The sequence below is a fragment of the Pinus tabuliformis genome, chromosome 6 (assembly GCF_031772625.1).
Source record: "Pinus tabuliformis cultivar Carrire ecotype Pingquan chromosome 6, CPIR1, whole genome shotgun sequence".
Classification (NCBI taxonomy): Eukaryota; Viridiplantae; Streptophyta; class Pinopsida; order Pinales; family Pinaceae; genus Pinus; species Pinus tabuliformis.
The window spans coordinates 883,301,109-883,313,260 of record NC_142292.1 but is presented as its reverse complement, the minus strand read 5'-3'; the positions used below and the strand labels follow the sequence as shown (position 1 = coordinate 883,313,260).

Genomic DNA, 12,152 nt, shown 5'->3' with positions numbered 1-12,152 from the left:
AACAGAGGCTTGAGTCTTTTAGCCATTAGGGTGGCTATGATCTTATATATCACATTACATAAGGCAATCGTCTAAAACCCTGGGGAACTTCTGACTTAGCTTCTTTAGGGATTAAGGATAAAAGGGTTGAGTTTAGACTTGTACATACCTTTTGGTTCCTTCTTGACTCTTCCACAACATCCAGGATGTCTTGGCCTAGGAAGTCCTAACCGGCTTGATAGAATTCCGCTGTGAATCCATCTGGGCCTGGGGCCTTATTCTTTTTCATTCCCTTCACTATCTCTTCTACTTCTTCCAAAGTGGCTGCCCTCATCAATGCCAGATTTTGTTCTCTAGTTATCCTGCTCGGAATCTCATTGCAAATTCTTCCAATGGCTTCCCCTCGGTCGACTCTTGGTTCCGTGAGAAGATCCTTAAAATGCTGCACCAAGACTTGTTCTATTTCCTCATGCTCCATAACTCTTGTTCCTGCATCGTTTTTAATGGAAAAGATTCGATTTCTTTGCCTTCTTTGGATCATTGCTTGGTGGAAGAACTTTGTATTCCGTTCCCCTTCCCTTAACCAGTTCACCCTGGATTTTTGCCTCCACAAGATTTCTTCTTGTTTTTGCCTCTCTTCTAGTTGCCCTATTAGGATTCCTTCCTCTTTAGCCAGATCTTCACTTGTGTTTATTATTTCTTGTTGGATTTGCTTCATCTTCTGTTCTAGCATCTGCTTATCTTTGAGAATATGTCTGAATTCTTCCTTGTTCCATTTCTTAATGTTCCCTTTCAAGTCTTTTAGTTTCATCTGGAACGTTTGCATTTTGTTTCTTCCTTTCTAGCTACTTTGTTTCCACCAGTCTTCCACCTTCTTCATAAAGTTTTTATCTCTGAGCCAAAATGCTTCGAATCTGAAGGGCTTTCTCTTTGGACTGGCTTTTATATCCATTTCTGCTTTAATCGGCCAGTGATCCGATCCCATTCTCGGAAGAATTTCAGCTTCAATGAAAATGTCCCAATTCATAATCTGCTCTGACAGTAGGAATCGATCTAATCTGGAGGCGATCTGTTGTCTGCCTCCCCTCCTGTTATTCCAAGTATATATTCCGTTTATTGTCTGTATGTCTACAAGTCTTTGAGCTTCTATCCAGTCCCCAAAGGCTTCCATATCTGTCTCTGTTCTTCTAAGCCCGCCCTTTTTTCACCTAGAGATTTTATCATATTGAAATCTTCGCCCACTATCCATGGAGAAGCCGGATACATAGATCGCATGACTTCCAGGTTCTGAAGGAATGCCCTGCGTTCATTCTGTATATGGGGCCCGTATACATTTGATATCAAAATCCATTCTTGAGATCCTAAGAGTCTAAATCTTCCTGAGAGGATGCGAGGGATGCTGGTCCAATCTTCAAATTGGACTTCCTCTGGGTTCCAAAGGATAGCAACACCCCCTGCACTCCCTATCGCATCTTGACCAATGATCTCATAATGCGGCTTGAAATTGTTCATCACTGCCTTTAGCTTGCTTTCCTGTAATTTTGTTTCTTGGATTAGCATAATATTTGGTTTATCTCTCTTGAGTCTTTCTTTCAAATACCTTTGTTTTCCCTTACTGTTTAACCCTCTGATATTCCAGGTTGTGATAATCATTTCAAAAGTTTAAAGGGTTGTTGGAAGACCTCCGACAATGGTACAACTTTCCCTGAGTTCACCAGCATCTCTCCTACCATTTGAATGGTTTCACTCATAGGTCTCCTTCCTCTTTTTCTTCCTCCTTTCCCTGTGGTTCCTATTTCTGTGTTCTGATCTCCTTGCGATCCGAGTTGCTCCGGCTGCGTCGTTGTCCTGCTTCCTCGTTTTTCCTTGTATCTTTGGAACACGTCTTTACAGAGTTGTTTCTAATCATCCGGTATAAACCGTTCATCCAAATGCTTCCATTCCTGTAAAAATTTTCTCATGATATGTTCCTCCTCTCCTTCTTGTCCCTGTTGCGAGTCTATTTCCATTTGGATCTGTTCTTGGGCTTGATCTTGTTCCCTTTCTTCCTTCCCTTTTTCTTTTTCCGTTGCTGTGTTGTATGTTTCCTTGTGTTCCTTCCTGTTTTCATTCCGGACTTCTCTTGTTTCTTCTTCCTCCTCTTCACCTTCTGCTTCCATTTCTAGGTCTCGCAGGATTTCAAACTGATTCTGACTCTTTTGATGGTCTTCTGGGTAGGAAGGGTTAAGTTTGGACTTTCCTTTTTAGGATCTCTTTTGCCTCTATACTTCTGTGAATCCTCCCCTGTTTCCTTCATTCATCTTCCTCACTTGTTCTGTACTTTTCTGCTCCGCCCCCTGATTTGCTAGATTGTTGCCATCGTTCAGCGGACAGTGTTTAAACAAGTGACAGTGTTTAAACAAGTGGCCATACTCATGGCACCGTCTACACCTGAAAGGGATGTGTTCATAATCAACTGGCTGCTGCCATACTTCATCGTGATATTCTATTTCAATGTGATCTGGCAATGGTTCTGTGATGTTCATGTACACACAGATCCTGGCGTAAGATGTGTATCTGCCTCTTTTGGTAGTCTCTGCTACCTTCACAAAGGTTCCGATTGAGTTCCCTATTCCTTCTAAAATATCTGAATCCCAAAACTCTATTGAGAGTCCAAAAATCCTAACCCACACTGGTGCCGCTAGCATCCTTTCCTTTTCCGGGTTATAACACTCTTCCCACTGCCTCATGAATAGTCATGCATTGTTGAGGAAATATGGTCCTTCTTCAAAAACCCTTTCCTTATCCTCCAGGTTTGTAAATATTACTGTGAAAAAACCCTTTGCCCCTAGTTTAAGATCTATATGACCTTTAGGTTTCCACTTTTGTTGTATCCATTTCATCAAATCTTTCTCAGACGGCCATGTTCCTATAAACTTGCAGATAAGTGCGTGGTCTTTCATATAACCTCTGTACTCTTCTAATTTGTTATTCGGAACTACGAACCTGGGTTTTTTGGTTGCCCTCGGCAGACATTTGTTTCTTGATCTCGCTTGCCATGCTTCTCCCATTACCGGCGCTGTCCTGCCACGATTCCCAAGCCCGCCATTTGCGCCGGCTCGACTTGACTCCCCTGCTGTGATCTCCTTATAGGAGGGGATCTCTCCTTCCCTCCCCCCCCCCCCTACTCGTTTCAGTTATAGCTTTGCAGACTGGCTTGAACTCTCCGCTTCTGCCCTTTCTTTAATCGGCATTGTTTTGTTGTGAAATCCTGTAGGTGGGCGCGAGGGCCCCTGCTACTGGCCAGGAGCCAATCCGCTTGGGTTCCTGGTCTCAAACCCTAACCCTTCCGCTCGAGGGTCGGTCTCTCATTCCACCATCGTCCTCAACACTATCAACCTCATGATCCAATCATTCAAATTAATATTATTTAAATTTTATGTGAATTTAAATTTGATATAAATACCCAAAAATAACTAAAATTAGTTAGGGATAAGTGGAATAATAAATCATAAGTTTAATTTGATATTATTTTTATAGATAGTTAAATTAGTAAATAAAATAGGGTAAAGTAAATAAATAATAAATGAGTAAATAATTTGAACCAGAGAAATAATGGAGGGGAAATGATTTTTTTTTTATTGAAAAACAATTGAGAAAAGATGAGAAGAGAAAATTAAAATATAAATTTATTGAAATTTCTGATAATTTAATATAAAAAATATTATTAAATTTGATTAATTTTTTATATTTAAAATAAATCCATGGAATCCGCCTATGCTGTGAGACAAAAGGTCTCTACCAAAACTAAATTTGAATTTTTGAAACATGTAGCTACTTCCGCTAAACATGTAGAGAAAATGTAACTGGTAGCAACCATTTACTTCATTCAATGTCAAATATCAATTATAAAAACATACTAATCGGATCTCCAAAATAATCAATGCATTTCCTTTTCAGCGCATCAGCAATTTACTTTAATAATTAAAATTTGAAGATGTAACCCACGTTGCCTGCCATGTCACCTTCAACCCACCGAAGCCATAATCCAACTTCCGCTCCTGTAATTTTACTGGAAACCAGCAGACATGTTTCCATTCGCCGGACATTGAAAAAAAAAGCGCCATTTATTTGTGGAGCCTCAGCCGCCTATAAATTACTATGTCAAATAAAAACATCCTGATCGAATCTCCAAAATAATCTATGCATTTCCTTTTCAGCGCATCAGCAATTTACTTTAATTAAATCTATGCATTTCCTTTTCAGCGCATCAGTATAATAATTAAAGTTTGAAGATGTAACCCACGTTGCCTGCCGTGTAACCTTCAACCCACCGAATGACATAAACCAACATCCGCTCCTGTAAGTTTACCCAAAACCAGCGGACATGTTTCCATACGCCGCACATAGAAGAAAAAGTCGCTTTCTATCTGTGGAGCCGCCTATATATTAGGAGGAAACTTGTCAGAGTCTCCATCAATTCGAGAAGCTTGGTATCTACTATCAGCGTTTCAGTCGCAAGATAACAGCATTTTGGCAGTGTTGTGAGTGAGGATATTAAAGATTCATTCTTTCTGTTTTGAGTCTGGGAAAACAATGTCTATTGTGGCACTAATTTGGTGTGAAGAGTTGCAGAAGCTGCGTGATCGCAACTCACAAAAGGAGGGGCAGCAGGAAGTTCCGAGTACTGCTCAGCCGCCAGCGCTGACATCGCAGTTCACAAGTCATCTGTTGGAGTTAATGGGAGGAGTGCAAAATAATATTAACAATTCTGTCGCTGCCAAATTCGAAAAATGGTTGTCTATTACGTCGCCCTCTTCTTCGGCCATCTATAACATGATGGATTGCATCTGCCCCTGATCCATTTATCGTATACATTACACAGCGCGCTCTGTGTCTGTCATGTATTTAGATGACTTGGGTATGGATGGCTGTAGGAAGTTATAGTATCTATGTAGTACATCTATGTGTCTATGTTAATGGGATAGGAGAGCCATGCCACAAGCCTTGTATTTAATATCATGATTTGGTCATTTTGTTTCAAGAGATTTACCTTTGTATAAGGTAAATTTTATAAGTCAATAACCTTCAATAGTGATTTTACAGTGGAAGTCTGCCGGGCTTAATTTGGTTAATTTGATTCTGGTTTCTATGGGGTTTCATTTATATTGTTTTCTCATTATTTATATATAAAAAATGTGATATTTGATCACATCCAATAATTCTTTTCCATGAACTAGAACAGGAACAAAGTCGCAATTCATGGTTAGGCTTTTGCGAAGGAGATTCAAATCAAACCCAGAGATCATGATCTGAAATCGAACAGGGCTTTCAGCAAAATATGGAGCATTAATAGGGACAAAATCGTCTGGAAAGGGAGGAATATGTAAAATGAGCCATTTGTTTTGCCCTATTTGAACATTTCACTTTCTGGCTGGATATCAAATTGAGGAATAAGGTCGTGAGGAGGGCTTCGATATCAAATTGAGGAATAAGGTCACTAGGAGGGCTTATTTCCTGAGGAAAGACGTACATGATCGTAGTTTCTTCGTGTTCAAATAAATAGGGGATTGGATAGTAATCTTCAACATAACATAACCATAATTTTATTGTAATATGATAAAAAGCCTCCAAATATAAGCATTATTTTTTTTCCTGGTTAAAAAGAAAATTTATATAGAAAAGGAAATATATTTTACCTAGATCTTAAGTGGCAAATAAAACGCGAAAAAAAATATTTTCAGTTATATTCCTTTAAAAAAACATATACAATGGGAAAGAATCAGCAATGTGGACACTACTTATTTTTCTCTTCATTCTTTTCTTTTTCTGGCTCTGTTACCAAGTCCCAGAATTGTGGCATACAAGAACAAGAGTCAATACACCCACATTTGTTTCTGAAAGGCGTTCTTTATCTAAATCTGAGCATTCTGATCCATAGGCACACTTTATACAGCGTGATTCATCTTCCATTTGGTTCATTGTCTACTGGTTTTCTGTTTCTTGGAATGCAATTTTGATGGAACCCACCGTCTGGGAAACAGTAACTTTTTTGTCTTGAGTGCCCCTTTCTTCTTTGGCTGAATTCTCTATTGTTTTTTCATTTTTTGTTGCAGGAGGATGTGAATCTGTAAATTGCCATCCTCATGGCTTATATGCCTTTTTCTTTTCTGAGCTATTTTTTAAATCTGCGGACATGTGTTTGGGGAATGTCTGGTTTAAAAATAATTTTTACAATTGAGTGCAGTATTTTTATAATCTAAAACTTGGGACTATTGAATATTTTTGTGTTTTATATTTATGTGATCTGGTAAATTTTTGCTAAAACCTATGTCAACACATATTTTTCCATAAGTGAAAATATCTATCTCTATAATCTATTTTTTTAAAATTGCCCAAAGTATTTCCAATATTCTCTAAAACCTTATAAGACCAAAAGAGAAAAGGAGGAAGATTTGAGAACTTCACGCAGACCGACATTTTGAAACCACCTTATTAATTAGATCAAAATATAGAAACCACAAAATTATGAAAAACGATACATTACCGTATCCCAAAACGATGGCCTTTCATCTAAAACAAAATCATAATCTTTCTGTATATCAAAATTGATAATAAAAAAGCTTTTAAAACATAAATAAATGCCACAGTTCCCTGTCCAAAAAGCGAAACTGAAAATCCATTGACATGACATAATGTTAATGGTTTTGACCAAAAGCCATTAAACCGTTTGATACCATGGTAGAAAAAAGGGAGTTAAAATCTGGAATATTAAGTTCCATATATGTAGATGGCATTCCATTTGTTCTATGTAGAGGCCTGGAGTGTTTTGAAATTGTTCAGTGAATGGGGAAGATTATCCCTTCACTTTATCATTAAAAGAGGTGGCAGTTTTAGAGAAGGTAGCTGGTCCCAGAGCTCCACCCCGCAGCCGTATATTCAAGACTACAGTAGAGTACCTTCGTATGTTATATTCTTTGATCTGACCTGAGGTTTGAAAAACCCTCCCGATTGTAGGCATTGCAGAAACTCAGGAAAATACCATTTAACCCCAATACTCTGTTTCAGTTTGTCTGAGTTCCGGACCCAAATACTGAGGACATCCCATTTAAATGTTTAATAAAGATTTGAAATGGGCTCTGATCCCACCCAAAGTGTGATGCATTCAGTTCAGATTCGGGGAAAATAGAAGGGCGCATATTGATATGAAGGCAGCCAAATATGCTTCGAAATTATGCTATCCGTCGGTCCCCAGAAAAAAGCAACGCATACACATAATATATGTAGCAATGAGTGTGGGCGCTTACATGACGGTCCAGAAGATACCCTGCAGTCGCCGCAATCATACGCAGCGGCCGATGATAGAGGGAACCAGCCTCACACGCCCCTAACAGAAGCATAAGCAGCGCCCGCTCTGTAGCATAAAAGCGCCGACCATGCAAAGTACCTAACCCTCTGCGTCTTTGTTGTTCCGGTAAACAGTCCTGGGTATAAACTTTAGTGATAAGTCCGCAGCTGGGTCAAAACCCCGGCCACCGTATAGCTCCCTAGACACCAGTCGTGGTAGAACCAGTAGAAACTCCGCCAGAAGGGGCAAAGGACGGCCCCAACCATAACTGTGATCACACCGATGGACAATCTCCCCTTGACCTGGGACCCCGCGACCCACAGCAAGAAACCCCAACCTCTCGGCGGCTTCATGCCTGCTGTAGCAGGAAGCTAAAACCTAGTCCGCGCTATGTCCATTCTTTCCTTTATGTGGTCGAGGAGCTATTTTCTACTGAGGAGCAAACATAGAGGGTAGCAGAGAGAAAATATAAGCATTATTAATAGTACTGTGACGCAAATATAAGCATCTCATAGGATCTTGTTGGGGAAGTGTGGAGTTTAATAGACTAGTTTGCTTTTCTTTAGAACATCTTGAAAATTTAAAATTAAATAAATAAATTGAGTAATGGTTTCATTGTTACATTTATATTCACTCCAATCAATTTGAGGAACTCATTTCTTCAGAATAATAGTAATCAGGTTAAGTATATGGACACTTAACACTTCGAGCACGGAAATACATACGAGAAAAATTTATATTACATTGTCTAATTCTGAGGCCAACAAACCAACATATGCTCATTGTATATTATTCAACCGACTAGTTTGCTTTTCTTGAGAACATCTTGAAAATTTAAAATTAAATAAATAAATTGAGTAATGGTTTCATTGTTACATTTATATTCACTCCAATCAATTTGAGGAACTCATTTCTTCAGAATAATAGTAATCAGGTTAAGTATATGGACACTTAACACTTCGAGCACGGAAATACATACGAGAAAAATTTATATTACATTGTCTAATTCTGAGGCCAACAAACCAACATATGCTCATTGTATATTATTCAACTATAGGTATATACAGCGCTTGCTCATTAATACAGGACTATATATATCTACAGTTAAATTTAAGCTATGACATTATCCAGCCATAAGCATATACAGCATCGCCCATTGATGGGTTGCCAATTCTGAATACGAAAATTCGATGGAAAATGATTTTTCGTATCGCAATCAGCAGCGGTTAAGAGTATTTAACAAGATCCTAGAGGGCGGTAAATTTGATTTGCGTAACTCCATGAATTGATCGGGTGCCCTGGGACGCAACGGTCAGGAAACTCTATGCATTTCCGCGGCGGCACTGCATCTTACGCTTCTGCCAGATGCGATTGAGTAGAGAGGCCGTATCCAGGGGCTCGTACACAATAGGCACTCACCTGTATAGTTCCAAAAAAAAATTTCTCCTCTTTTTCTTTTATTTTTTGACTTCTTCTATAACGCGACTTTTTGAAAGCCTTGCCTCTACAAAACCTTGAACGCAATTCAGATATTCTTTCAATTCAGATATTCGAGTGTGGGCGATTCGATTCCGGCACCTTCCCTTGCGGTTAATTGTCTTTAAGAAAGGGTGCGAGTAAAGAGGGCAAGACAGGCTGCATTTTTAGGCCGATAGGCCTTCCTTTGAAACAGACTTTCGTCGTCCTTTTGTCTCTGTAATTGACACGTGTCTTTGTCTTTAAGAAAGGGTGCGAGTAAAGAGGGCAAGACAGGCTGCATTTTTAGGCCGATAGGCCTTCCTTTGAAACAGACTTTCGTCGTCCTTTTGTCTCTGTAATTGACACGTGTCTTCCACATTCAGCGGGCATCTGTACACAGAGAGATATTCCATTTGACATATGTGCGCACCGCCGGGCTTCTCCGCCGGACTTCGAGAAGCGTCAGTTTGAATAAGTATAGAATTTATTGTTTGATAATGCGCTGTGCTCCAGCTGTGATGCAAAACGTTTCATTTCCGATCGCTCAGCTGAAAGCGCTCAAAGCGCTCGCCATGGCAATTCCACAGTGAAGAAGACCAGGTCAGGGAGCAATGGAGTCTGGGGCAGGAGGTTCAGTTGGGACTCGCGTGCCGTCTGCGAAGCCAGAGATGCTGCAGCAGCCACCGTATTCTAACAGTGACAATGATAATGATGTGGAGCGTGGAACTGCACCGGTCCCATGTTCGAATCCCAATACTGTCTCGAAATGGGAGCTGGACAAGGATTTTCTGTGCCCTATCTGCATGCAGACGATGAAGGATGCGTTCCTCACGGCTTGCGGCCACAGCTTCTGCTACATGTGCATCATGACGCATCTCAATAACAAGAGCAATTGCCCCTGCTGTAGCCTCTATCTCACAAACAATCAGCTCTTCCCCAATTTCTTGCTAAATAAGGTATTTAATATTAGTTCTTTTTATTAGATTCAGGATACTTTAGTCCTTATTTTTGAAGCTGGAAATGTTTGTCAAAAGTTGCAGAATTTAAAATCAAATTACTGATTGAGACTTTAGAAGTGCAGGTAGTTAACAGCAATCTCTTTGTTAGATTGAGAACGTTCAAGTGCTTTTTTAAAGCTAGAAATGCTCGTTAAAAACGCAGAATTTAGATTCAAATTACTTATTGAAACCTTAGACATTCAGACCCTGAAACGTGTGTTTGTTTCAGATTCTTGCAAAATTTTGTTTCAATTTTCATTTTTCTTCAGACTGGAAATCATCGCCAAACAAAGCTCGGAAGTTAATTGGAAACTGCGTGAAAATCGAAAATGCAGCAGTCTTTAGTTGTCTTCGCTTACTATTTTAAGATTCATGCTGTTTTGCTATTTCTAGCTGGAAGCGACTGTTGATTGATGGAAAAAATCAGTTATAATTATGAGAACCTTTGACGTTGAAACCGCTGAAACTTGTGTTTTGGATTCTTGCAATTGTTTTTTGTTTTCATTTTGCCGTGTGAAGGTTGAAGACTGGAAATTATTATTAAACAATATCAAAATTTAACTGGAATTTGTTGCTAAAAACCGACAAATCCCGCATTTGTGTTTTCTGGTTTTCAGAAATGAAAATGTTGCCATTTTTTGGGGGGGGGGGAAGAAGATGCACAGAGAGAATAAGCGACAGAGGCACAAGGAGATGAGTTAATGTGGAACTTGTTAACCTCCTGAAAATACATATCTTATTTTGCATTTTTTGCCATGTTTTTCTCATCAGCACACAGGAAGCCCATGGAGCGCAGTGATTATTGCAGGTTTTGGGGGGAGACTTGGAGGCTATACACCTTGTTCTATCTTGCCAAAGAGTCCTTCCATTCATCATCCATGGGAACATTAAAGGTGTAGAGGTGGGAGGTGTTGTTGGTTTGGGGTTTTCTTTTGAAAGCATATTTCAGCATGAGGATCTATTTGGGAAAATCTGACATGTAGTTGGAAGCATGGCTACATGGATTACATTACCTTTATTGCATCATTGATGGAGAACCTTCTTCCTAGGTTGAACTAGGGCCTAGGACAACATGGATGTAGGAGGTGAGCAAGAAGGGAGCCTTAGAAGAAGAAAGTCCTACCACAAGTTGGTTTGGAGGCTTTTTGAAGGAATATTTCAGATGAGGATATTAAAATTTCAGACAACGTTCCATTTGGGTACATATGACATGAAGTTGGAATTATGTTTACATAGCTTACATTACCTTTGTTGTATCATTGATGAAGAACCTAATGGCTGCTAAATCCGAAGAATTTGACGCTGTTGATATGGGGAATTGCCGTGGCAGTTTCAAGAGCTATTTTATTTTTTCTTATGGTTGGCCTTCTGAATAGGGCCCTACCTACAAAGAAACAGAGGGATGTCTGGTACGAGGTCAACAATCAAATTATAAATGCTCTCTTTACCCTGTTGTGCCTTTACGAACACCCAAAGCTTTTTTATCATCTTTCACTTCTCATTAGATGGAAACCACAGGACATTGTCAAGCTTAGAAAGGTCTACTGCAAAAATGAAAGTTACAAACTTCATGAAAGCGCGCACGTTATGGTAGTAGTGCTACTTCTGCAACTGACAATTTTTGGACAGTATGCAGTCTCTTGGCTCAATTGGGTTTATAAGAGATTAGAGCGTCCGGCTATTGCTGTGGATTTGAGCGAAGGCGTTTCAATAGTTGCTGCTGTTGCAGCTGCTCTATATCTAATCCTCAGTCCTCTTGTTTTGAAATTAGAGTTTTTTTGTTGGAAGAACAACGATTATAAATAGGTGCACTGATGACTATAAATATACAATGAAACCAACTATTCATAATATCAAAACATTTTGAAATGGTCTATTTGTCATTCCCAATATAGCAACTAACAAGAAAAACGTGCTGCCTGGTTAACGTGTTAGGCTACATGATCAATGGTTAATTGAAGCATGTCTGGATAAGTCAAGACATTTGCTTATTAATACTTAATGCTGATTTTGGTATTCAAGATCGTTTATTGATCACAGTCACATTTTGAGATGCTGAAATCTCTTAAAGCACAAATACATCTTTTAGCATTTTCGTTGGCAGCTGAACGAACTGCTTGTAGGCTGCAATGTCAGTCATATATTCTACCCTCCCAAGAGTTCATCTATCTTGACCATCTTTACCAGTGAAGAGCCACTGTAAGCTGCAAGCTTCTGGTTTTGGCCGAGTTGGTTTATGTAAGCTGCAAGCTTCTGGTTTTGGCCGAGTTGGTTTAAGTAGGCAAACTACAAAGTTTCCACACAATTGAGTACATTTGTTGCTGCATATTTAGTATTTAGATTTCATGTCCCCCCTTGGAGCAGGTGGCTACCCACGAACTCACTTCTTT

The 12,152-nt window shown here is 39.4% G+C and overlaps 2 protein-coding genes across 4 annotated transcripts; one reads left to right on the top strand and one right to left on the bottom strand.

Annotated features, from left to right (window-relative positions):
- Nucleotides 1–205: 205 nt before the first annotated feature.
- On the bottom strand, nucleotides 206–805 carry LOC149261712 (uncharacterized). Its single transcript, XM_089370649.1, has one exon. The coding sequence runs from the start codon at nucleotides 803–805 to the stop codon at nucleotides 206–208; it is 600 nt and encodes a 199-aa protein (XP_089226775.1).
- Nucleotides 806–9,219: 8,414 nt separating this feature from the next.
- Nucleotides 9,220–11,423, top strand: LOC149261711 (E3 ubiquitin-protein ligase COP1-like). Of its 3 annotated transcripts, none has more exons than XM_089422627.1 (2): nucleotides 9,220–9,720; nucleotides 9,992–10,144. In XM_089422627.1, exons 1-2 carry the CDS (start codon nucleotides 9,376–9,378, stop codon nucleotides 10,127–10,129), a joined length of 483 nt encoding a protein of 160 aa, XP_089278753.1. In that variant the 5' UTR covers nucleotides 9,220–9,375; the 3' UTR covers nucleotides 10,130–10,144. The 3 variants fall into 3 exon arrangements, with proteins under 3 accessions (XP_089278753.1, XP_089278757.1, XP_089278761.1); XM_089422631.1 differs by lacking the exon at nucleotides 9,992–10,144 and adding an exon at nucleotides 10,534–11,423 and having other exon boundaries at nucleotides 9,225–9,720; XM_089422635.1 differs by lacking the exon at nucleotides 9,992–10,144 and adding an exon at nucleotides 10,380–11,423 and having other exon boundaries at nucleotides 9,227–9,720.
- Nucleotides 11,424–12,152: the final 729 nt, after the last annotated feature.

What these genes read in the sequence shown, in the direction of transcription:
- LOC149261711 (XM_089422627.1), top strand. Translation starts at nt 9,376, where the DNA reads ATGGAGTCTGGGGCAGGAGGTTCAGTTGGGACTCGCGTGCCGTCTGCG. An exon ending in CCAATTTCTTGCTAAATAAG is followed by an intron (nt 9,721 to 9,991) that starts GTATTTAATATT and finishes TGTTTGTTTCAG; the next exon opens with ATTCTTGCAAAATTTTGTTT.
- LOC149261712 (XM_089370649.1), bottom strand. Translation starts at nt 805, where the DNA reads ATGCAAACGTTCCAGATGAAACTAAAAGACTTGAAAGGGAACATTAAG.